The sequence below is a fragment of the Eurytemora carolleeae genome, unplaced genomic scaffold, assembly GCF_000591075.1.
Source record: "Eurytemora carolleeae unplaced genomic scaffold, Eaff_2.0 scaffold64, whole genome shotgun sequence".
Lineage (NCBI taxonomy): Eukaryota > Metazoa > Arthropoda > Copepoda > Calanoida > Temoridae > Eurytemora > Eurytemora carolleeae.
In genome coordinates, this window is record NW_019396205.1 from 77,352 (window position 1) to 104,890 (window position 27,539).

General features: G+C 31.6%; 2 protein-coding genes across 2 annotated transcripts in view; both read right to left on the reverse strand.

Moving 5' to 3' along the window:
- Positions 1 to 3,693, reverse strand: part of LOC111698096 (uncharacterized) — a 20,118-nt gene extending 16,425 nt beyond the window's left edge. Inside the window, exon 1 of the mRNA XM_023468338.1 lies at positions 3,574 to 3,693. The gene's annotated coding sequence lies outside the window, so the exon portion shown is untranslated. The remainder of the gene's footprint in view (positions 1 to 3,573) is intronic.
- The window catches only part of LOC111698095 (neuroligin-4, X-linked), a 65,300-nt gene continuing 38,896 nt past the window's right edge, over positions 1,136 to 27,539 (reverse strand). The window contains exons 9-17 of the mRNA XM_023468337.1: positions 20,549 to 20,696; positions 19,235 to 19,285; positions 16,473 to 16,568; positions 14,755 to 14,921; positions 13,449 to 13,494; positions 12,534 to 12,672; positions 7,306 to 7,448; positions 5,479 to 5,585; positions 1,136 to 1,281 (exon numbers count right to left, since the gene is read on the reverse strand). Coding sequence (XP_023324105.1) covers positions 1,151 to 1,281; positions 5,479 to 5,585; positions 7,306 to 7,448; positions 12,534 to 12,672; positions 13,449 to 13,494; positions 14,755 to 14,921; positions 16,473 to 16,568; positions 19,235 to 19,285; positions 20,549 to 20,696 — 1,028 coding nt within the window. The 3' untranslated portion in view covers positions 1,136 to 1,150. The remainder of the gene's footprint in view (positions 1,282 to 5,478; positions 5,586 to 7,305; positions 7,449 to 12,533; positions 12,673 to 13,448; positions 13,495 to 14,754; positions 14,922 to 16,472; positions 16,569 to 19,234; positions 19,286 to 20,548; positions 20,697 to 27,539) is intronic.

The window sequence follows — 27,539 nt, forward strand, 5'->3', positions numbered from 1 at the left end:
GGGGGGGGGACACTAGGGGGTATACGTTTTTGAAACCCAGGTTGAAAACCATCAATCAGAATCAAAATTCTTAGAATAATTAAGAAGTTGCATCACAGGAGGAAATCAACTGTTAATGGTAGTAAGTTGCACAGGGTGTCCTTTAGAACTTTAAAAATGACATAATAAACGCTGCATTTTTTAAAAGAATATATTTTGGGATATTTCCTTAATGAAGTCCGTTAGTTTGTTTCTTAAAAATAAGAAAAAAAGAAAATTTTGTCGCCGAAACCAAAACATCATCTAATCATATCTCAGTGTATGTTTTATGAAATATTGAACGCTTTTCATGTGATCAATTAACTGTCTTTTTGATTAGGACACCTTGTAATTAATATTTGAAATGTTAACTGTATATCTACATTATTGTGGGACACTCTCTAATCAATATTGTAAATGTTAACTGTATATCTACATTATTGTGGGACACCCTGTAATTAATATTTGAAATGTTAACTGTATATCTACATTATTGTGGGACACCCTGTAATTAATATTTGAAATGTATATCTACATTATTGTGGTTTAATATGTGCTTAGATTCTTGATATTATAATTAACATAGTAAGCGGATTGTTCACAGAGTTCTGCCTTGTTAGATGAGTATTCAGTATTCATGGCTTAAATATTTATTTTAAAATGAACTTGATAAACCTTTTTTTACGGCAAAAAAGAAGGGGTCGGTTTGATTATTGATATAGCTCAGAGCACAAAAAATACCAGGAATTTCCAAAACTTTGTATAAAAAATTGCCCAGTTTTCGGGGGTTTTACAGAAATAATCAGAAAACTGGGAAAAAGGAAGACGACTTTTAGACTCAAGTTTTGACTTTAAATAGTCCAATGAACACAAGGCACAGCAAATGTGCAACGTAAACAGACCCATTTTACTTAATATGTGATTTAATATCTTACTGGTAAATCTATTTGCTTTGTAACAACATCAAATGCAGTTCAGGATTGCTTTAATGTCGTCTTCCTATTCTACAGTTTTCTGGTTATGCCTGTATATACTAATGCGTTTTCTTAGAGTTTAAACTTATTTTTGAGAAAACTTTCAGTTTGAAAGTGTCTCGTGATTTTTTAGTTTGCTGTAAAATTTTGCATTGTCATCAGATCTTTTTGCATCTTACAATCTGAATACTTAGTACGTAACATCTTGGAAATTTGAAAAAGAAATTATTATATTCTTGAATAAATCTGTTCCTTGCTCTAAACTGATCCTTTATCTTCATTTTCGGGCCTAAAATAGAAAATAATATTATTATTTGTAGTAGTAAAAAGGCTTAGTATAAAGGGCTGTCAAATAAAATAATAATATAATAATAAAATAATGTTAATAATTCAAGAATGGTTGAAAAAAGCTTTATTTACATTTATCGGAAATATTTTCTAGTTGTCTTGAGCAGATTACAAATCCAATAAACATCAACTGGAGAAAGAAACTATAAGTATCTTAAATTTAATTAGGGACATTTTTTCTTTGTATACATTGTAAACAAAAACAAAAGAAGTTCGCTGATTTTATAAAAGAAATTCCTGGATTTCAAAACTTAATGACGATCGAATTTTTTAGGAGGACATTTTTGAAATTTTGATAATCTATTAACCTTCCCTGGGGACATGCGAAGGCCCCACACAAAATTTGGGCCCAATCAGTTTATCCGTTTTGACGTTTATTGGATACAGGCAGACACCCAAATAGACATGCAAAGTAAATATATACTAGACTTTCAAGGAGCTTGGTATCTACCTTCTTATTCAATTGTTATTATTTTCTTGCGGATTTTCAAATGGAAATCAAATTTAGTTGGACGTTTATTTTTGAAATGTTGATAATCCAAAAGCCTTTCTTGGGGTCATGTACATTGTATAAGGTCCCACACAAAATTTGGACTCGATTGGTTCAGCCCTTTTGGCGTTTTTTGGATACAAACTGACAAGCAAAGTATATAAATAGATTTTTATATATATTACAAATTATACGGTTTAGAATATTATTTGTTAAAGTTAAAAAGGAGACAAGTTTCATTAGAATATCATACCAGGACAATTTTGAATAACTTTAATAGAAAAGATTTGATCATTTTACAAACATTATTTCTTTCTACGTTTGAGGTGCTCAACAAGATCCAGCATATTCTTGCATGGTACAGTAGAGCAGGAAACGAGTATATTGTTGCATGGTAGTAGAGCAGGAAACGAGTATATTATTGCATGGTAGTAGAGCAGGAAACGAGTATATTGTTGCATGGTAGTAGAGCAGGAAACGAGTATATTTTTGCATGGTAGTAGAGAAGGAAACGAGTATATTGTTGCATGGTAGTATAGCAGGAAACGAGCATATTGTTGCATGGTAGTAGAGCAGGAAACAAGTATATTGTTGCATGGTAGTAGAGCAGGAAACGAGTACATTGTTGCATGGCAGTAGAGCAGGAAACGAGTAGGTTTTTCAATGAAAGCTAAGAAAGAGTTGAGAAATAGATAAATGATAGAGTTCAGGATTAAGAATACAGAGGATACACAGGATACACAGAACCTACACAAACCATTATCCTAATTCATTTATAGATAAACCAGGACAAAGGGGGGAGCACAGGGAGGTGGGGTTGTCAATTGATCTTAGATTTTCTTTTTCAATTTGTTGGTTATATTGTTATTATTTTTAGAATGCACGAATTAACTTAAAATATAAAAATTAAAATTAAATTAATAATTATCTAATTTTTTTTAATGGTCAACACAAACCAAGCCAATCTATGGGTAACAAAGAACTAAGCCTTTTTGTCACAAAAACCCGTTGCCATCTTATTAAATTTGTTAATTTCTATCGGGTTTGATAAATAAGTAATTACTTAATTTAAGGTTTGAACCCGAAATGCTATTATAAGGAACAATCTAATTATAAAAAATATTCATAAAATTACAAAAATTTACAAGAAACCCGTTTTTTTCTGACAAAACCTTAGGAGTTTTAACATTTTGACAAAAATATTGATTATTCCGGTCCTCTACATATACTTGAACAGTTCCTTAGGAGTTTTAGCATTTTGACAAAAATATTGATTATTCCGGTCCTCTACATATACTTGAACAGTTCCTTAGGAGTTTTAGCATTTTGACAAAAATATTGATTATTCCGGTCTCTACATATACTTGAACAGTTCCTTAGGAGGGGGTCCAAAAATCGTTCTCTAGGACAGACCCTTCATTTGTTGTAAAAATCATTTTTAAGTTAGGAAAGCAGAAAAGAATTTGTCTAGAGAGGGGGTTTACATTTTAAACTTTCCATATGGGTGGATCACCTTTTATAGCCCTCCCCCTCTCTCTAAATAAATTGGCATGGTTTTTCTTTCCTTTTTCAAAAACAGCCGAATATGATGGAAGATGTACGAATAAGAAGAAAATTTAGATCAAGAAAAATAGAAATGTCAAAATTTATGCAGCTGCTTTCATCTAACTATTTTTAGAATGTTGTCACGATTAAGATTTTAAAATAAACATGTTTAAAAAGATAATGTCATTTTATAAATACCTTGATACTAGGGATAAATGGTAAAGTCTCCTGGTAGGTTAAATACTCTTCAAGGTTCCCCTGTCTCTCCAGGTTACCAGCATGAACTAGATCAGGGATAAGGTTTAACCACAGGGCAACCCGTCTAGACATAACAGTATTTATTTAATTCAATTCTTAAAACTATAGCCTCCACCCCTCCCCACCCATTTGTAGATTTAACCCCGCTATGTGGTCTAGTTTAACCAAATGTGGTCTAGTTTAACTAAATGTGGTCTAGTTTAACTAAATGTGGTCTAGTTTAACTAAATGTGGTCTAGTTTAACCAAATGTGGTCTAGTTTAACTAAATGTGGTCTAGTTTAACCAAATGTGGTCTAGTTTAACTAAATGTGGTCTAGTTTAACTAAATATGGTCTAGTTTAACTAAATGTGGTCTAGTTTAACAAAGGATGAGAGTTTATTTGAAGAAAGGATGAAAGTATAAAGAAAGGATGAAAGTATAAATAAAGGATGAAAGGTTAAATGTACCTTGAACCCATTCGGTCCTCTACATATACTTGAACAGTTCCTTAGGAGTTTTAGCATTTTGACAAAAATATTGATTATTCCGGTCCTCTACATATACTTGAACAGTTAGATTTTTTTGTCTTAAATCGATTGTGGTAAAGAGGTAACAACTTTTTCTTGAAATAAAATTATCCAGTATTATTAAAAAATGAAAAATATATAGAAATGTGAAATTAATTTCTTTTAGCTTTTCAGAGTTTCCAAATGTGTCTGATACCAATTTTGTCAGGTTAAAAGGATACAAAAATACAATGACAATTAAACAGCTGTGTAATATATCTTTATATTTGTATAGAAAACCTATTATATTTCCGGCAGCTCCAACAGAACCAGGAACCATTAACAATAATAAAGATAAATAATCTGCGGATGAACCCACGCAGATGTTTTCTGGATTACTTATTTTATTTCTTCCATGTGGAAAAATATCGTTCATATATTTGAATAATTGAATAATGAGTTAAATACATTTTTTTAGCTTTTTTAAAGGGACTGTAAGCGTATCTTCAAGTGCTCCTCCATGCAAAGATGGCAATTCCCGATTTACAGTGGTACCCTTGAAGCCTTGATCTAATAAGCTGTGTGATAGGTACTGTTTTTTTCTGTGATTTTCCTCTTTTGATTCTTACAAGCAAAGAGTGTGCAAGTCATTTTCGCACAGAAACTGCAAATGAAAAAAAAACAGTTTAAAGAAATTAAAACTTTGATATATAATTTATATTTGATTAGATACGGCTCTTAAGGGTATCGTTTGAATTGGTCATTGTAATTTTTGTATGAAGGGTCTCTTGAAATTATGCTCACAGTCCCTTTTACACTGCGAGTATAGTAGTCAATTTTGTTCTTTTGCACATTTTTAAAAATCTTGATTATGTGTTTTGATTTCAACTTTTAACATTAAATCCTTTTTTGACCCATTATATTTGTTCTACTGTTACATTAAGATTGAAGAATAACAGAACAAAATTCAAGTGTTCAAGTCAATGTTCGGTCACGTTGAAATGGTCCAAATTGGTCAAAAGATAAGCAGAAAAATACGCTTATTTGATCAAACTCTTTTCTTTCTAGGTAGATTTTTGGAAAAATAAGTTTTTTTCTGCTTTGAACTGAATGTATTTCACTCGACTACAATATAAAGAAAAAAACCACTTTGTGATCACGAATTTTTCCAGGTTTTAGTTAAGCCCAAAATTTGCAAATTTTCAAAAGCTGTTCAGAAATTTAACGAGAAACAATTAAATTTTTTACCTTTTAACTTGAAACTATAAATTATAAGTGCTTAACCTTAGCCCAGCGCACATTTTTGTTGCTGGCGGCCTGCCTGACATTTTAGATTAAAAAATCTCCGAAATATTACCGATATGAAGATATTTTTTATAGGTTGGATCGTAGGGAGACCAGTCAACCATCCCCGAGGATCTACCCCGGCCCTCTCTATCCGCAATATGAGGGAAGTTCGGGTTCCTTAATACAAATTAATGGTAGAGTTAAGTGGCAATATAATAGTTATATAATACCATGTAATGAACCCATTATGTGTTTGTGTCAAACTTAATTTTTACAAGAAGTTCAGTTCTTCTATTAAACTGAATTAAGCTTGTAAATATTAGAAGTTCTTGAATAAATCTCTGTATCCAACCCTTCCCCCCCCCAAAAAAAAAATTAAACGTTGAAACAAAAAAAAATCATATTTGTTGTATGTGTAACACAAATATGGAATTCATTGTTACTAGAAATAAAACTCTCGTTCTAAATTGCACGTGGAAAAAACAAATATCTTTCAGCGATTTGAATGTTTAAGATCAACGTGTTATTCATGTATTTCTGAAAAAATAAATGTGCTATCCTAAGTTCTTACCAATTAATTTTGATTGACCTACAACCCCCCTCCCTTTCTCTCTCACCCTCATACTTTCTCCTTATCTATTAGACGAGGCACCTCCAATTGTATGATTTAAAAATCATGTCATACAATAACATCCGGGTTTTCCATTAAAGACGCGGCCAATGTTGGCTTGACAAATCCCGTCATTAAAGTGTAATTGTTTAAAGTGTATACTGTATACCCATATAAAATTATGTGCTTTAATGATACTTTCTATTTATCTAGTACTGTCACGTACCCCCAAAAGTATCAGTGTCCCATATATGAGTATCAGTATCCACTATTGCATCGGTATCCAAATAAGGATATGTTTTTCTATCCTCCCAACCTTTTCAATTTACTTTACATCACAAAGGAGTTGAGTTCTTGTCACTACTTCATATTTTGTAATCGTTGCAACCCGATGTATTAGATCTTTAAAATTTAAAATATCAAAAAAAGGTTGCAAAGATATAGGCTTAAAGATTCTTGTTTGATGCAAGAACTCAGATCCTTAAGAAGAATCAAATGTACATTGTACTGCAAACAGACGTATGTATATCTTTCTTTCAAAATATTCATTACAGTAATTGAGATAAAAATACCTAATTTTCTGTTCTTGTGGGTGCAATTACAAGAAAACAAAATAATCAATGTGTTTTTCATAAACTATTTCTAGCATGAGGTGTTATTTAATCAAACAGTTTTAAAACATGGATTGAGAACACAACCCTAAAATGTATAAACCTACTCTGAAATGTATTCTATGTACTGTAAAAACAAACTCTGAAATGTACTCTATGTACTCTATGAACTGATCATGAAATGTACTCTATGCACTGAATGAACTGACCCTGAAACGTATTCTATATACTGCATAAAATAACACTGAAATGCACACTATGCAATGCATGAACTAACCCTATGGTCTCTTTAGTACTGTGTAAAACACGAAATGTACTCTATGTACTGTTAAACTAACCCTGAAATGTACTGTATGCACTGTATGAACTGACCCTGAAATGTAATTTATGTACTGTATGACCTGACCCTGAAATTTACTGTATGCACTGTATGAACTGACCCTGAAATGTAATTATGTACTGTATGAACTGACCCTGAAATGTAATTTATGTACTGTATGACCTGACCCTGAAATTTACTGTATGCACTGTATGAACTGACCCTGAAATGTAATTATGCACTGTATGAACTGACCCTGAAATGTAATTTATGTACTGTATGAACTGACCCTGAAATGTACTCTATGTACTGTATGAACTGTCCCTGAAATGTACTCTATGTACTGTATGAACTGACCCTGAAATGATAAAGTTTGTCCAGTATGTCATGACAAGCTCCGCCAGGTTCTGCTCTGCCCTGGTGTAGTTGTTGTAGTAGGATCCAAGCAGGGGGTAACCAAGAACATAGGCTAGCTCCTCACCATGTACACAACCACCTCTCTATAAACAAAAACATTTTAAGATAAAATAATTTTATGGACGCTACGCTCTTAAGTTTCAGACGTTTTAAACCATTTATCCTCTACGCAACATATAAAAGTAAAATTAGTAGCGATCGATATCGAATTCAATTCGATATCAGCCAATAACCCTTTTAATTTTTCGCGAAATTTCCCTTAAAAGGGACGGTCAACATAATTCAAATTCCATATTCCGTTTAAACAGATTCACAACCTTACCCTTTAAACCTTTACCTGATCAATAAAGTTGACGATATCTTTGAACTTTTAGCTTAATTTGAATTCTAACAAATTTCACTAAGGTGACGTCTACAGTTCTTGGAAAGGAATTGTTCTCCTAGGGAATTGAGTTTTTACCACAAACTCAAATTTATAAATCCGTTTATCTTTGCAATGGTGTAAACCTTTGATATTTCAAACTTAGATTATTTAAAATTCAAGTTTAAAATATCCAAGGTCTACAAGATTCGGTTGCAAAGGATAAACAACCAAAGTTTGTGACAATGACTCAATTCCTATGATAGAAACAGAAAGAGACATTTTTTGCGACAATCCCAAAATTACATAAAACCCCGTTCCATTTTATCCATCTTTCCATCAATTATTATCATGACAATATGTAAATGTGATGAGGAAGGTTTATATCTCTAGTAATGCTGAAGAACCACTTGTGCCCAAATATACTCCGGGTTCTAGGAAAAACCTGGAGAAAAATGTTGCTAAGGAACTTAATATCCTGACAGATGGGACGGATTGTGTCGGATGATCCTTTAGTATCCTATAGTATGGTTGAGACAGGGAGAAAACTTTCTTATCCTAGGAAACTTATTGTTCCGTTTAGACAGATCTTTTATTTTCTCAATCTCGAGATTTATGAAGGAGATTTATGTACAATTTGTATACTGTACATAAACAAATACATAGATACATGCGTAGGTCTATAATATATATTTCTGGTAAACTAAGATCGTTTTATGGATGATAAGATTGATATATGTCTATTTATGGTTGATAAGATTGATATATGTCTATTTATGGATGATAAGATTGATATATGTCTATTTATGGATGATAAGATTGATATATGTCTATTTATGGATGATAAGATTGATATATGTCTATTTATGGATGATCAAATTGATATATGTCTATTTATGGATGATAAAATTGATATATGTCTATTTATGGATGATATTATCGATATATGTCTATTTATGGATGAAATGATGTCTATTTATGGATGATAAGATTGATATATGTCTATTTATGAATGATAAGATTGATAAATGTCTATTTATGGATGATAAGATTGATATATTTCTATTTATGGATGATAAGATTGATGTATGTCTATTTATGAATGATAAGATTGATATATGTCTATTTATAGATGATAAGATTGATATATATCTATTTATGGATGATAAAATTGATATATGTCTATTTATGGATGATGATATCGATATATGTCTATTTATAGATGAAATTATGTCTATTTATGGATGAAATGATTGATATATGTCTATTTCCAAAAAATAAAATAAAAACGCTTTTCCATTTGTTTAGTTCTCTGCAGAAAAGTTATCAAGCAAGCTAAACAGTGCACAAGGAACACATTTATCAGTATTGAACTATTTTGTTTAAAAGTTATAAGGTCCATCACGACAGCATATAGTATAGAGGTATGGTTTAATCCCTACAGATTGTGGCGAAGAATCGATAACTTATAATAAAGATGAATATTGCAGTACACGCTATCATGTGTCACAGTATATAAGGGTGTTTTGAACTAAAGAAACAATAAAGTTGAATTGTGTAGCTTGTTAGTAAGAAATCTCTTTTAACTAAACTTACATCTAACTTTATATACAGGGTGACCCACGAAACATACCGAAAACTTACATCTAAATTTTTATACAGGGTGACCCACGATGCATAACGAAAACTTATATCTAACTTTGTATACAGGGTGACCCACGGAACATATCGAAAACTTACATCTAACTTTATATACAGGGTGACCCACAAAACATAACGAGACCTTATATCAAACTTTGTATACAGGGTGACCCACGAAACATGAGAGTTGAGAGACAACTAGGTGTAAGATTTGAGCCTTAAAAATAATTCTTTAAAAAATAGGCTTATAGGCCGCTTCGCGCCCACATCTTCTATTTTAATTGTGAACATGTTCTCTTTGTGTACATTCTAAAACAAAAACAAAACAAAATTTTGCGGATTTTATAAAAAAAATTGCGGATTTTCAAAATTTTCAAAAATAGAATTTTAATTTTTTTAAAATTCGATCATCTATAAACCTTTCCTGGGGTCACGCGAGGTCCGACACAAATTTTGACGCAAACAGTTCAGCTGTTTTGACGTTTATTGGATACAAACGGACAGACAGACAGAAAAGTAAAGCATATATATATAGAAATGCCAGGATCCGGGGAGATTTTTAAACACAAATTATACTGTTTTGGCGGATAGCAATAAGACGAGGATTTAGATAAACGACTAACTATATTTTTAATATAAAGTTACAAAGTAGAAAATAAATATATATGACGTGGCTTCTAGAAAACTCCCCTATTCTTCTCCCTGCCGCGAAAGGTTCTTCCTAGGAAAGACGACTTTCATAGCCGCCACAGTAGTCCCCCCAGAAGGAACGGCGGAGGTACGGCGGAGCAGATCCTTCTATCTCTGGAAGCTCTGTGAGGGTTCCGACGAACAGGAATAGATNAAACGTATTCACTAGTCCGGGGTCACCAATTTGGCGGATAGCAATAAGACGAGGATTTAGATAAACGACTAACTATATTTTTAATATAAAGTTACAAAGTAGAAAATAAATATATATGACTGTGGCGGCTATGAAAGTCGTCTTTCCTAGGAAGAACCTTTCGCGGCAGGGAGAAGAATAGGGGAGTTTTCTAGAAAAGACGACTTTCATAGCCGCCACACTGTTATAATAAAAAACTAATTAATATTTATCTTCTGAATTGGGGTACTACGTTTAATTTCAAGAAGGTGACAGAATATACTAGATTGCATCAAATTTGAAGCCAAGTAACGAAGGTATAAGAAAAGATACTGTAGAAATGAACTTCAAGTTACTTTCACAGAGAAACCACAATTTATAATAATCAATTTTCACAAAATAATTAGGATATCTCATGTTTCTTCCTCATACAAAGCTTTAAAGGGCATTGTTGTGAATCTCCATTTTACTTTAAAAATGGATGTGTAGGTCGTGAAATATATTGAGAATATCCCAGTAAAGTGCCAAATATGATATGATGTCCATCAAATCCTGCTCCTTTACTCATCTCTATATTACCATATTCATAAAGGACACTTCTCCCTCAACCAGGAAGAGGGGGGGGGGTGAGGGGGAGTTTTCTATAATAAGGAATCGGGTCTTTGTCACAAACTCAATTTTCTAATACCTTTATCTTTTCAACCTAATGGTGTACATAAACCTTTAATATTTTAAACTAAGATTATTTGATCCAACAGATTTCTATATCTAAGGAATACTAAACTTGGTGACTAAGATATCTGTTTTCAAAACTAGGTATTACTTGACATTTTGAAGTCTCAAAACACTTGGCTTTTGATTTTAGCTTTCTAACTAAGTTATACTTTTTGTTGCCCTATCAATATATAAATTTAGATTGTCTGTCTGTTTGTTTGTATCCAATAAACGTCAAAACGGCTGAACCGATCAGGCCCAAATTTTGTGTGGGACCTTATGTGGCCCCAGGGAAGGTTTACGAATGAAATTTGAAATATTTGTCTCCATCAAAGTTCGATTTTCATTAAACTTTTGAGGTTTTAAAAATCCACGAAATTTTTTGTTAAAATCCGCGAACTTTTTTTTGTTTTGTTTTACGATGTACACAAAGAGAACATGCTAAAATAAAAGGCTAGTATGTGTAAATTCTAAATCAATATGGCACTTGTTATTAATCTTCTGTTGAAAAGTAATTACCAAAATGCTGTTAGATTTTATATACCGTGCACATTTTGGGTTTCTGTGATAAAGGGATTAGAAAATGTGAGTTTTGGGCCCAGATTCATACTCTTTATTTACATTAATGTTTGTATATCAAATATGGGATTGAAAACAATACTACACTATGGACAATTTTTAACTCTATACATATGCGAATACATCGACAATTATTAAAGTTGGTTATGACCTCATAAACAAACTTTTATCTATACCTATCATTTTGTTCTTGGGTCAAAAAGTTCTAATGTCATATTTGATTCTATCAAAAAAAAATTGATTCTATTAAAGTTTTATGATATTCTATCGAAGTCTTATATGATGCTATCAATAATTTATGAGATTCTATCAAATTATGATATTCTTTTGAAGTTTTATGCGATTCTTTTAAAGTTTTTTTATGAGTTTATATAAAATCTAAATTATATCAGTACAGGTCTTGGTCATTCATAACAATATCACAAATATAAAAATCTTCTTTGCAGTGTGCACTATTCTACAATTTAAAAGGGATCAAACTCTGGAAAAGTAGAAACCCCTAAATTTGTTATTTTTTCGTATATTTTTACTGATCCAATATCCTAGAGCTAAAATGATAATTTCTTTTTATTATTTATGTAATATACTAGGTACATATATCTTTGGTAATTAGTGAGACAAATCTATAGGTTATTAGTCAGCACAGTCAGCTAAACTTATTATTAGTTTCCACCAAAAAAAGTTGTTCAAAAGATACATTTTTTTTGCTTCTTGCCCATTTACAATTTTAAAAACAAGAAAACAATTTCGGGGATTTGTCGATTGTTTTCGTGGATTACAAAAATTCCAATTTGTAAACTTGCAGGAGTTTTAGTTTTGGGTAGGTGAAAGTAACGATTGTTCTGCTTTTTGTCTTTGTTCTTCATTAAGAAACAAAGAGGTTTAAGTTGTTAAAGTTGAACCAAAATTATTCATGTCGCGGAGTTTTCTTACAATTTAAAGTTTAGACAATCAAGCATCTCAACTTTTCTCATAAGAAGGTTTGTGTATTGTTTTGAGAAAGAAACCAACCTGTGAGAAATCTCCATATTTGGTTTGGTAATCGAAGACGTAGAACCATGAATTCTTGTTTAGTGACGCGTGGTAATCAGCTGATTCCACACCTGGGGACACGTACAGACCATCTGTCAATGCTTCCACACTTTCGTCCCTAGAGAAAATAACTTTATTAAATTCATAAAATATGAGTTACGTCGGAAATGATAAAAAGTAATTGTTCTCCAATTAAAAAATACAAAGAAGAAACAGATCGTAATTCCTAACACCTACCGTACCAAGGACTAGAATTTTATAAGATTTAAATGGTGGATTTCAGGAAAATCGTTTGTAGGGTTAAAGGGACATAGGCGTTATTCAAAATGACGCTCCAAGTGTAGAGTGTCATGTCCGAAGTCACAACAGTACCCATCAAACATTTGACTCATCCAGGATAACGGACTTATTCTAATTAATCTATAGAAACCCTAGTAATTGTTGGCAAGATGCTTTATTTATTGGAAATGCACACATGGTCGGTTAAAATGTTTCCTGGGACACACACGGAGTTCTCTGCCCTTGTTAATCAATCAATGTATAAAGAGGTACCGTTGTAAATCGGGCATGGAGGGTTACTTATAGTTGTGCTTCCAGTCCCTTTAGGATTTGTTTCTTATTCTAAAAATTTTGGTTTAAAAGCATGTTTTTTTTACAAAAGGTAAACTGTCCCTAGCCTCATGATTTTTTCCATTCCACCATGCATGATGCACGTTGACGTAGTGGATAATAAAGAATTGTCAAATATAAAAGTTTTACTAACTTTTTGCTTCAAGTGCATTGTAGATTTGTGAAAAGATAAGATATATAAAAATAATAATCAAATAATTTCTTTTCTAACTATTGTTTTTCTTCATCTTTTTACTTTTTTATTTTTGTAATGTTCTTTTTTACCTGGTTGATATTGGTTGTCTGGCTGTACTTGACCAATTTGTATACTCTAAATCATTACCAACATGTCACATAACATATTTTCTAATCATATATCTATCTATCTAATCTATTTATATTATTATATATGTATGGTTGGTTATATTAAATCCGGCACTAAAACTTTGCATAACCAACCAAAAACGCAAAACAAAAATCTCATTTTTATGAAATAGTCCAATTTTGTGTGGAAAGGAGGATTTAATGTATGGTGAAAAAAAGTTAAAGCGTGGCTGATGAAATACTACTTTGATCCAATTCTTCGTTATTCGAAGATAAATTGACAGATACAAGTTGTATAATCTAAATCAATTATATTTCTGAAAAACAATGCAATGCACTCAAAACTTTCCCCTAAACTCATTCACTTTTGCAAAGCAAACTTTTTACTTGTGCATTATCATTTTCTTATTTTCATACAATTGCATTTTTTGTCTTTCAATTGTGTGTTTTTAAAAGACTTGGCTTTTAGGGCGCTTCGCGCCCATCTTCTATTTCAACTTTTTATTGTGGCTTAATCTGTGAGCATCTTCTCTTTGTAAAGTATAAAACAAAAACAAACATAAAAGTATGCGGATTTTGCTTCGAAAACATTTAAAAACATTTTTGTAAGAAAATGGAGCCCTGCCAAGTAAGAACAAAAAATAGTAGAAAGACAAATAGACTCATATTTTATAGTTAAATTCTAACAAAGGCCATTTTCGATTTGAAAGTCATCATATTTAGAAATAAAACAATCGCAGATTTTTCTCCTTTTCAATAAATTTTCTAACTACTCGAATATTGAAAATATCTAGAAAGCAAGAAAAATGTTTAGCAGAAAAAAAACCTTTGTGGCATAATATCAGGTTCAAAGAGAAAATTAAATCCATCCGTATTTTTTGCCAAATGACCAATTTCAGTTTAGTATTTATGGTATTCAGCCAAAATAAATATTTGCACAATTTCCTGGCCTTCAAACTACGAATTAAAAAGGATTGGGAAGCGTAAAATTAATTAAGTCCCAAAAAAACCAACATTATTTTGTAATTTTTACAGTGTTAAAGGGACTGTAATTTTGTGCAAAGATTTGCAACAGTATTCTTGAAACCTTAATCTGATCAAAAATGTGGAAGATAACGTCGTTTTTTTCATGACTAATTCATAACTGATTATTCTAAGGATACTGTTGTAAATCGGTCATATTTGCATGAAGGGGAACTTGAAATTATGTTTTCATTCCCTTTGAAGTTCCGACCGGGAAGTCCCCTGAAGTATGTTTGTAATGTTCCTGTGAGTATTGCTGAGAATATCTCCTTCTCATGTATCTTATAGCTGGAGGTGACGAGGTCGGAGAGCATCCTGTTCCTCCCCTCTGTCTCCAGGCCCAGTTCCATCTCCTCGTGGTTTAAAAAGATAAATCCTTCACCAGAGGTTACTCCGATCATCATATCATACCTGATACATTAACACATTCATGGTCGTCCATACTGCTAATTATTTACAGAGTGTCCCAATAAATACGGGAGTTACGAAAGACGACTTAAAAGTCTAATTGATTTTTGATAATTACCCCCATCATCGATCGTACCTTTCGAAATCTGAACATTTTGACCTAGATTATGAACATTTCGTTTGAAATTTTGACCGAGATTATGAACATTCTGTTCGAAATTATGAACATTTTGTTCAAAAATATGAACATAATTTCGAAAGTACGAACTTTTTGTTCGAAATTATGAACATTTTGTTCGAAATTGCAAACATTTTGAACATAACTTTTAAATGTGCAAAAACAAACCAAAGATCGATATAAATATATTTTAAGGAAAGTTTTTTAATAATTCAAAATTTCTTCTGCAAATCCTTAATTTTAAAAATGAATAAAATCCCTTGCATTTAAATACATCAAAATATTTTGATAAATACTTGAAATGATAGAATTTTTGAAAAGATTTTAATCCCCTCAACTTGGATAGAATACACGAGCCTGCTGGGTTGGCAGTTCTAAAAACCATCATATTTGTTATACCATAAATAGTTAAACCAACCACACACTGCATACAGGCTTTACAGGGGGATCTAAAAACTAACTAGGTCACCCGGTATGATTCAGTCAAGTAAGAAAGTTTTGCTACATTTCATCCCACTTATCCTTCTCATCCTTCTCATCCTCCTCATCCTTCTCATCCTTCTTATCCTTCTCATCCTTCTCATCCTTCTCATCCTTCTCATCTTTCTCATCCTTCTCATCCTTCTCATCCTTCTCATCCTTCTCATCCTTCTTATCCTTCTCATCCTTCTCATCCTTCTCATCCCACTCATCCTTCTCATCCTCCTCATCCTACTCATCCTTCTCATCCTTCTAATCCTTCTCATCCTTCTCATCCATCTCATCCTTCTCATCCTTCTCATCCTTCTCATCCTTCTCATCCTCCCATACTCAACCTTTAAACCTCTCGAAAACTTTTTAAACGCTCTTATTACAGTTTGGGGAGAAAAGTTTGTAAAACTATTAAAACAAATCTTATTCATAAAAGAATATTATGAATGAAAACAAGTAGGAAGAGAAAGTACATAGCTGTTTTTAAGAGAAAAAACTAAGTTTTAAAATCTAACGTTCTAATCTTTTTATCTGTGCAGCCTGGTGGTGTAAATCGTTTAAATTGTAAAATATGGCTTCATAGTTTGAAATGGCTTCATAGTTTTAAAATTGAAAAACCTACCACTTTAGAAATTGCAAAGTTAGAGGTTGTAAGCGTTTCAAGGCTTGTATCTTGGTAACTTTAAAAAACCTTCTATTTTATAAGGTGGCATGCCTGATTCACAACAGTAATCATTAAACATTTGCCATAAAGTGAATGAATGAATTATCCTAGTGTTTCAAGCTGAAAATTGATCATTTCTGATTGTGTCACAACGACGACGTTTTCCTCACTAATACTAAGGTTAAAATGGCACTGTTGTGAATGGGACATGGCACTTTAAAGTCCCTTTAAGGTTGATTACCTTGCCATCCGTTCTAGGTATTCACCAACTTTATTCTTAAAGGAGTGGACAACGATTCCGTCGTAGGAGGGACCATAGTCGGTCAGAAACCGGTTCCTAAAATATTAACAAATTATTACAAGAAGCTAATACGAACACATTAATCGAAATTATGAACATTCTCTTCGAAATTATGAATATTCTATTCGAAATTATGAACATTCTATTCGAAATTTTGAAAATTCTATTCGACATTATGAAAATTCTATTCGAGATTATGAAAATTCAATTCAAAATTATAAAAAAGATTAAAGGTAAACCTCAATATCCCTAAAATTATTTTTTTTGTAATTATTGATTTTGATCCCAGGAACAAAATTTGTTCTTCAAATTATTTCTTCATTACAATTTTTACCAGAAACTGAAGAAATTTGCAATGATATTTGAGAAAATGTCATCAAGTTTAGTGCACAATTGTATACAACCGACCAGACTGACCAGACTGCTAAGAAAAGTTGCATCAATTTTCAAGACTGGATCGACCTTAAAGTGTCAAGTGCCATAACTAACTCACAAATACTTTTTTGTAGCCCTAAATATTTGCATTTTAGAACTTCAAATAATTAAACAAATTCTCATCGATTGAGCTTGCAACCTTTGGATCACGATGAACCCCAGTCATGTAACTATTGGTCGAAAATTAATAAATGCAGTTTGAACAGACCTATGTAAATTACGTTGTACATTGTCTGGAGGATCTAACTGCGTTAATCCTTAGCTACGTATTGTGATTAGCTTAATGCGATGATATATAGACCTGCGTAATATTGTGAATAATACGGTACTTAACCTGTAACATAGAGATATTTGTTATAAGATTAGTTAGAATCAGAACTCCGCTTTGATTAGAGTGTAGAGCACCCTTGTATGGGTTGAGATCATACCTCAGTATATGGTAGAGATTGAATAAGGCTTGTTTGATAACCACTACTTGTGTCCCTGTGTGACATTTAGAGCCTGAGTAATAGCTTGTTAGATAGCTACGCTTGTGTCCGTGTGTGGTATTTAGAGCCCGACTTATTGCTTATTTGATAGCTACCGAGACCGCGCCCAGTGGTAGTGGCTTTGATAGTTTACGGGATTGTACCGGCCCTGGTGGATTGTGTCCTGGTTAACTTTGATAGCGGAAGGAATGTACCTAGACTGACACAGTTTGTGGCGAAGTTTTTAGAATACGGCATTTACTACAAATATACTATGTATTAAGTTAAGAATATAGTTTTAAATGAAAGCCATTTCGATGTTTACCATAGCTTAGCGACCCCTCCCCTATCGCCCCCCCCCCCAAGCCCTCATAGCAATCATCATTAAATCTCTTTATTGTTGAAGAAAAGAGTTGCGGGTTATATGAGGAAGAAAGAAAAGAAAATATCTAAAAACTTAAAGCTTAGAAAAGTTTAAAGTACAGAAAAGAAAATATCTATAAGTTTAAAGTATAGAAAAGGTTAAAGTACAGAAAAATTTAAAGTACAGAAAAGAAAATATCTAAAAGTTTAAAGTACAGAAAAGGTTAAAGTACAGAACAGTTTGAAGTACAGAAAAGTTTAAAGTACAGAAAAGTTTAAAGACAGAAAAGTTTAAAGACAGTAAAGTTTAAAGTACAGAAAAGTTTTAAGACAGAAAAGTTTACTTTACATCTACACAATATCTTGCTGTCAGGATTTGTGAAAAAACAGATTACTCATTTACTGAATATCTTACAAAAAAGAAAATGTATTGTTAATTACATTTAATTTAAGCATGTGTATCCAAAAAATGTTTTTAACTAAAATTTGTAAACGTACTTTCTAAACAAGATGTGATAATTTTAAAGAGTAAATATCAACAATCAATATGAAATATGTTGGGCCGGGAAGTTTATGTAATTGTGCATGCATTATTTGCATCATTGTTTTTTTTCAATAATAATGTTTAAAAATTATGATTTTTAAAGTTGTCAACTTTTGCTAAAAGGTATTGTTCTTGAGAGAGTGTGACCCTTCAAGCCAAGATGGCACTGTCCGATTCACAAGAGTACTCTTAATTAAGACCTTTATCTGTTCAATAATATGAAAGATATTGGCATTTTTCAAGATTCAAAAGTTAAATTATTTATTGTTTTTGTAGAGATACAGAAGTTAAAGAATATTTGTTTTTAAAATTAAATGATTTATAATTTCTACCTGATCAGAGAATTAAATTTTTTATAAGGCTACCGTTGTAAATCGGGTATTGCCATCTTATTTATTGTTTTGCAAACTACTTTTGTAGAGACTGCACAACATCTAAATCTAAACATCTAATTTGCTTTTATGGGTACCGTTGTGAATTAGGTATTGCCATCTTTGCATGGAGGGTCACTTGAAATTTCGCTTTTTAAAAGTAAAAGTTTGCTTTTTTAAGCCATAACTTAAAAAAAAAGTTTGTAATTTGGGAATGCTTTTAGCAGTTCAATTTTACGAATAAAAGAAACTAGGTTTAGGTTTTGTTTTCCTTACAGTTGTCAGTATGTAAATTGTTAAATAGTTTTTAAAAACAAGAAGAAAGATGAAAGAAATGAAGGAATTTAATTTAGAATTTTTGTCAAGGATTTTATTTACTATCCAAATGTTTACAGAGCTTAAATAAGAGAAGAAAATGTTTGTTTATTTAAGATGCACTTTTATATGTTTGAGGAAATGCAAGTTTACGAGGCGGGAAATCAGGAAAAATCTTTAATAAAAATCTTATAAAAATCTTATTGCCTGGTTCCGGAGGTTGTAGATTTTGCAAGAAGAGTAGAGAGAGATATTTTCCTGTATACATATATTTATATATATAAATATTTAGGAAATATCAAATAAATGTTTTAATATAAAGATTTAAGTATTAACATTAAAGGGAGTGTTCTCATATTTTGTGAATGAATATGATACCAAATCATTTTTAATTAGAAAAACATCCAAGCCAGTACTTTCTGTTTGAACAAATGTGGTTCGGCAGAAAAATCCGTTTTTTGTAAAGGAATTGAGTCTTGCCACACATCTTTGAAACCAGATGTCTTATACATTAGATATTAGATAAAAAGATCTAATTGTTAGATATCGAAGGTTTACGCCATTAGGTTGCACAGAAATAGATAGAAAGATGCTTTCCGTCAAAACACGTAATAAACACACATATAGTGCAACACGGTGTACATAGTCTACATAGTGTACAAAGGTTCGATAATTCTACCAATCAAAAACATCTGAACTGGCAATATTGGCATATTTTTGTGTTTTTAATATAAAAGAAATTTGGGCATCATATTTTCAAATCAATCCCTTTCAAATTAAGAATTTAAGGAAAATGTTAGAAATATACATGAAATATTTTAACACATATTTAATAGAGACAATCAAAACATATTTTTATAGAAAACATCTGTTTTAAACTGAAAACCATGTTAAAGAGATGATTACAAAAATGGGTTGCAAAGATATAGAGATTGGAAAATCAGAGTTTGTGGCAAAGACTCAATTCCTTTATTGACTAGTCAGGAGTAGTCGTAGTTCTTCTCTATTGGGGCCATAGACTAAACTAAAGTAGTAATTGAACTTACTTTGTAATTTTTGTTAAATCCGACCTCTGATCATTTAGAAAAATTGTATTTTACGATTTTTGTTTAAACTAGGTTGGGAACCTAGCGTGGCCCTGGAGAGTCACGCAAATCTGCCCCTTTAGTAAAAGTAAATTCAACCTTTATGAAGCCTAAAGTCTGACCGCGTCAACCTTGTTGTACCGGCTAGTCCTGTCCATAGAGCTAGGTACAGTACAAACTGGGACCGGAAAGGTTGACCCGGCTCGGAAATTCAAATGCATTACGGCTGCCCGTGGAGTAATAGTTAGTCTAACCGTTTACCCGACCCTTGTCGTAAATCAGGATTTTAGCTAATTAGAATTTCAAAACCAAGCTAAGAACATTTCCGTGGCTCTCCCGAGTTTCCCAATCAAAATTTGAGGCAAAACGGTCAAGGGGTTCCACAGTTATGATCGGAGAAACCAACAAACAAACAACTTTATATATAGATATATTCCTGAGGCACTCTACAACAAGGTGAGGGGGGGAGGAGGGACAGGAGAGGGAGAGGGCGAGGGCCCTGCTGGTATTGGTGGGGGAGGAGGCTCGAGCCCAGGGAGCTAGAGCTGATCCTGACATCAAGATTACACGTCGGAACAACATACCTGAACAAATAGTTTATAATTTCAAAATTATAAAAATAAAAATAAATCAACTAGAGCTGAAAACTTTAGAATGAAATATCCTTAATCCCAATTACTTTATCTGAGTATCCAATGGACACACTTTTGATTTTCTTCTTAAACCGTTCTTTCTTGGACATAGTAGAGAAAAATTAAAAACCGGTATTTCTAAATTAGAGAGTTTCTCCCGTTTCTGTATATAATCTTAAATGGCGCGCAAAATTTTTAATTTATCGGCTTCATATATGCGACTCTGATTGGTTGAATTTTATACAGTTTTCAGGATAAGTACAAGATTAGGTTAGTCTCAATATTAAGAAAACGAGAGGATCAAGCATAATCTCAATATCCACCATTCTAAAGTTTTTAGCTCAGTTAACTACAATTTGAAAATATTAAATCAAAAAACAAAATCCTTCAGGTTCCCCTGGGTTTCCTAAAAAATTCTCTCATCCTTTGTGGGTAACCCTGTGTATGCATAGGGACTAGCTCATGATCCAACATTTTTACCCAACTAATCAAAGTTTACAGCTGAAGAATTTCAATTAAATTTCTTGGATCTATAGTTTCATCATCATTTATCCATCGTAACTTAGTTTAAGAGTACATCAGGGTATTTTTCTCATGAGTTTGTACAGAGGGCAATTAATAATTTTGCATTGTGAATTTCGAGATCAATCATTTATCTCTTGAATTTAAACCTTGTTACAGTGGATTTTATGATGAAAAGTGGTGTAAAAGCAAAAATTCACACAAAGATTTAACTTAGGTTAAAATAAACAACATTTTGAATTCAATATTTCGAGATCAATGATTTATCTCTTGAATTTAAATCTTGTTACAGTGGATTTTATGATGAAAAGTGGTGTAAAAGCAAAAATTCACACAAAGATTTAACTTAGGTTAAAATAAACAACATTTTAAATTCAATATTTAAATAACTCTGTCATAATCAACTATTAAATCTTCAACCGGTGGTAGAATTAAGTTGAATTCAATATTTAAATAACTCTGTCATAATCAACCATTAAATCTTCAACAGGTGGTAGAATTAAGTTGAATTCAATATTTAAATAACTCTGTCATAATCAACCATAAAATCTTCAACCGGTGGTAGAATTAAGTTGAATTTTAGAAAATTAAAATGTTTAAATTTAAAACATGGTTGGTTTATAACACATACCAGAATTTCAATTTATATATTCTAACAAAATATATTAATGGAAATAGTTTATATAGCAGCTCATCTCTAGATAAAAGTCCACCATTTTAGAAATAACTTGTCTAAAACTTTTAATCTAGAATGTTATAGTTCGACCCGTCGCCCCCCCCCCCTTGCCCTCTACAGAACTAAATAATTCAACCATGTTACGTTAATATTAGCTTCAGGACTCAAACAGATACTGCTAATTTATCTATATATACAGCAGTAAGCGATTAAATCAATAAAATGAAGATGCCTTTTTTAGTTCAGTTTTTTTTTTAAATTACAAGTTTACAAGTAATCAAAGAGAAGCTTTTTTAAATGACAGCTTTTTAAATGACTTCTTTGTTTATTTGTATTCAATCTGTTTAACAGCTTGATATAAATCAAAATTGAAATCAAAAGTCGTCTTGATTATATTGATATAATCGCCTACCACTGTATGGTCAATGGTATTAGTAAGTTTCTAAAAATCATTTCCCTGACATAAAAACTATAAAAACTGCATCCAAGAAATAAAGTTTGAAAATTTCAACTTGAATGGAAAAGATAAAATTTTAAGTTTTATTTTACTTCTGCTCTTGACATGAACTGTTCTTACTCCATATCTTTAATTCTCATAAACTGAATTTAATTAAGTAGAAAATAGGTTTTCACTTGTAATTGTAATATTATAATTCCCATATTTTTTCAACTTGATTCACATACCTTTGTTATTTACAAGTTTTAATTCTGCCAGATAAAATCCATTATAAATTATCAAAGGTTATCACAACTAGGTTCCCAAAATATATGGGTTGCTTTGCTGCAAAGGAATTGAGTCTTTGCAACAAATCCCAATTTTCATATACCTATATATCTACAACCAAATTATGTAAACCTTAGATATTTCAAACTTTGATTGTTTGATATAACAGAAGTCATAGTTTGAAATATCTAAGGTCTACAACACATTTCAAACTTTGATTGTTTGATATAACAGAAGTCATAGTTTGAAATATCTAAGGTCTACAACATTGGATTGTTAAGATATTGGGATTTAAAAACCAGGGTTTGTGGCAAAGACTCAATTCCTTTAGAGGCTGTGGAGAATGTTTAGTTAAATTATCAAAAGCTCTCTGAGTAGGTTTACTATATAAGAGAATCCCATCATATTGAAATGCTCATTACTTAAAAATAGAGTCTTAAGGATATTTCCATGAAATTTTGATTTTATCAATTATTTTTATATCCTTCTATAGTACGAGACTATAATATTCAGCTTAATCTTTGAGTGATCCTTTCCTAAAATTAAACCATTAAAGGTATCCTTTTATTTCTTATTAACAAAAGCGTCGTTTTTTTGTTCCAAGAGTCAAAAACTTGCAAAAATACACGACGCGCAAAATATTTTTAACTAGCTGGAGTGTCCGGCGTTGCCGTAGAATTAAAAAAAAATATTTGTAGAAAAAATTAATTTTTGAAAAAAAAATTATTTTTTTAATCTTAGTTACCCTTTGCGAATGGGTTTTCTCAACAAATATCAGTCCATTCGGTCCAGTCGTAAGACCAGCTTTAGCTAACATTGAAAAAACGGACATGGGCGTCGAAAATAATTTGTTAGGTTGGCTGGCTGGTCAATTTGTTGGTTGGTCGGTTGGTTGGTGGTCGGTTGTGCGATAGGTTCTTTGATCAATAGGTTCGTTAATCGGGCTCCTCAACTCGGACACAGTAGTCTCCAATAATAAGTAAACAGATATATTTTAAACCTGTAATAAAATACAGGTATAGTAAAAAATAAAATGACAATGAATTAATTCAGTTGAATATTTAATATCTTACTAGTTTTTCCTGAAAGAATTTTGACTGGCCTAAATATATAAATAAACTAAACTTAAAGTGGTGCTTTTTTTACTCAAAAACTCTCTTAAGTGATCTGTTGAACACACAATTGAAAAAAAACGTTGGTCGGGTCGGGACTATACTATACTATACTATACTATACTATACTATACTATACTATACTATACTATACTATACTATACTATACTATACTATACTATACTATACTATACCATACCATACTATACTATACTATACTATACTATACTATACTATACTATACTATACTATACTAGACTAGACTATACTATACTATAGTTGGTCGGGTCGGGACTATACTTCGGGGACATAAGTTCCTAAACTAAAACTTGGCTCATTTCATCAGAAAAACTAATTCTCACACCTTACCATTAGTTTAAAGTTGACATTTATTGTTTCATTATATATAGTTTTGGCCATCTATAAATACATGTACTTCACTTGTCTGTTTTTTTTTCAAATAAAAGTCAAAACAACTGAACCGATCCGGCCCACATTTTTTTGGTACCTTACATGACCCCAGGGAAGGTTTATGAGTGATCAAAATTTCGAAAATTTGCCTCGATTTCTAATAAATTTTTGAAAAATCCACGAACTTTTTTTTTATGAAATTCGCAAACTTTTTTAGTTTTTGTTTTTTACAATGTATACCAAGAGAAAATGCTCACAATTGAAATAGAAGATGGACGCGAAGCACCCTAAAAGCCTAGGTTTTAATTAATTTATGGTGTAGTTCTGTTCTCCTCGCGGCTTGGATTTAAAGATATAAACTCTTGAAAAAGATAACTTGAAGATTTGACCCAGTGTTATGAATGGGCCAAGTGTTAGTTTGAGAACTAATGCCCCCTCTAATGCCCCCTGTACTTTATACTCTCACTTTAAACAATTTGTTAATATAGACCATTATGAAAATATATAATATATACAATATATATACTTTACTAAATGAAGTTTTGATGATAAATTTCCTGAATACAAATAGAAGAGAGAGAGGGGAGGGATGAGAGGTGATGAATAGTACCATATATTATGTATTTTTATATTTTTAGTGAAAAAAGAAAATCTGAATGAATCCTCTAAAAATATAGAAGATATAATGCATAATATAGGGTAAGATGAAGGAAGGTCGAAATAATTGAAGCTCTATTGCTGGAGGGGTATTTACTTACTAAAATTACCTACATATTTACAGTATTTACATTTTTTTCTGATTTTATTGGTGGATTTTCAAAATCTTTTCAAATCAAATCGTTTAAATTCTGAACGAACATAGAACTACTAATACTTATTTCTATCCTTTTTTTCTTTAGGCAAAATCCACCATATTTGAAGATCAAAATCTTTAAAAATCAAATTTTTTAAATTCTGAATGAACATAGTACTATAATACTTATTTTTATACTATTTTCTTCAGTCAAAATCCCCTTCAAATTGCTATTAATGTAAACTTAAAGGGATCGTTCACTAATTTGGATAATTTCGTGGTAAACTAAATAGCTTATTATTCATTGATTAGTTAACTTTCAGAGACAACTGTGGGGCGTGGGCGGAGGAAAAGGCGTTTTTTTCAGAATTCGAGCGCAAAGGGACGGTCCCTTTGCCTATCCACTATTTGATGTTTTTTTGTCGATGTCATGGATTAAAAAAAATGTCAAATATAAAATTAAACTGTTATAGTATCTAATAGTTATTGGTAAATGTCAATTAAAAAAATGTTAACTTTCTATTTCTAATTCATAACATTTTTTTAAAGCATTGAAAATTTTGTATTACTTCTCTGTAAAATGCTGAATAGAACGCGGCATGAAAAATGAAAGGTTGCGCGCATACGGGAACGGATTATAAACATAGATAAAGATAGATTGCGCATAAGACGACATTTTTCATCTTGAAAGATATATATTAACATCGAACGCACAGTTGAATCTAAGAACCGAAATTGCGGAATGATTAATTGATCGTTGTAGAGAACGTCGTCTTTGTATATACATCTTACTACGAAAAATGTAAATCAAATATCAAAAGTTTTCGTTTTTAAGTATATAATAGCTAACTCAAAATGGCATTGAAATATGATAAATTTAAATTTTTTGGTTTGTTGTTGCTGAAAAACGTCTTATATAGTGTTTTAGACGAAGGGACCCTTTCCGCTCGAATTCTTAACACAATCTGCTTTTTCTCCGGCCACAGTTTACTTTGAAAAGTAAAACTAATACCAATTAACAGCTAATAGGCTGTTTTGTTTACCATTTAATTACCCAAATAAGTGAACGGCCCCTTTAATAAATTGATTTATTTGATGGATAGCTTAGAAATCTCTCCAGGATGGGATAAAACCTCTGATCAAGAGGAAAAGTTTATAAATAAGAGGAATGGTCTTAGAGAGAAGTTGGAGTAGGTTTAGCTCTTGATTAGTCAGAGCTGAAGATTTATAATCTTTCCACTTTAATTTATTGGATTCTTCTTTCTCAGTTGAATCAGCTACCCGGAGAAATATAAAGATAGATTCAGAGTTAGAAATTGCTCATGGTCTAATTGGTTTATCGGAGACTCTACGCCTAGATTCCTGGAAACCGATTCATCCACAAACTCTGTATTTTTTATACTTTTTTAGAAATGCAATTCTAAACTCTGCCAACAAGGAATCTTACTTCAACTCAAGTTTAATTTAAAAACTTTTAAAAGTTTCTTTGAAGCTCAAATTGTTGAACCCTAGAGGGTGTTTAAGAGAAGTTTAACCGATGCACTATGAACTAGAATAGTCACATTATGCCGGGAATACCGACCAGGATTTTACCAAATACGCTTGCAATCATGAACCTAAAGAAAAGTGGTTTACAGCTTTAAAATCGTTGTATCTAAAGCTACAGAAAAAAAAATTGAGTCTCTTCCCCAAACCCTGATTTTTTTTTATCTATTTATATTTGCAACCCAATGTCGTATCTACCTAAGATATTTTAAACTATGAATTCTGTTAAATCAAATAAGATTAGAAAAACAAGGTCTGCCCACGCTGATTAAACAGTTTGGTCCTTACACCAGCAATTTTTGACTTTCGATCCCAATTTGACATATTTTTTACTTTTTATCTTTAATACATTTTACTCGGCGGCTGAAGTTTTTTACATGAAAAAGTATAAAAAGACAACTCCTTAAGTTTTAAGATGGTTGAATTAAAGAAAGCGAATGAGTCCCTCCCTTTAAACAGTAAAATCTAAGAAACTGAACGCATCTTGTCCCGCCACAATAAGAGCTTTTAATACTTTTAAACCGCCCTTTAAGAATTTAAAATAAATTTAAGTTATTTCACTGTGTTCTCTAAACTCAGATCCCGCTGAGGATAATTAAGTTTTAATGAGAATTTATGTTAAAATAGAATAAAAAATATCTAAATGAAAAAATACTTTAAGTAGGCAATAATATGGATCAAAGTTTTGCCGGGATTTATTAGAAATTTATATTAAATAAATATTAAACTTTTAGAATATTAAGAATTTGATTTAATTTTCAATTTAGATATTTTATATTCATAAGATTAAAAGCGATACGGTACAAATTGATACATGAAACCCGACGGGAAAATTGCTACATGAATCCCGACGGGAAAATACTTTTTTTAAACCATCTCAAATAAAAAAGGAAGAAACTATTTTAAATAGTCTCAATATTAAATAGTTGCAATAAGAGTTTTCAGCGAAATGGAAAAATCATTTGCGAAAAATTCTCATTTTCGTAAACGTTTTCTGCTTCGCCGAAAATGT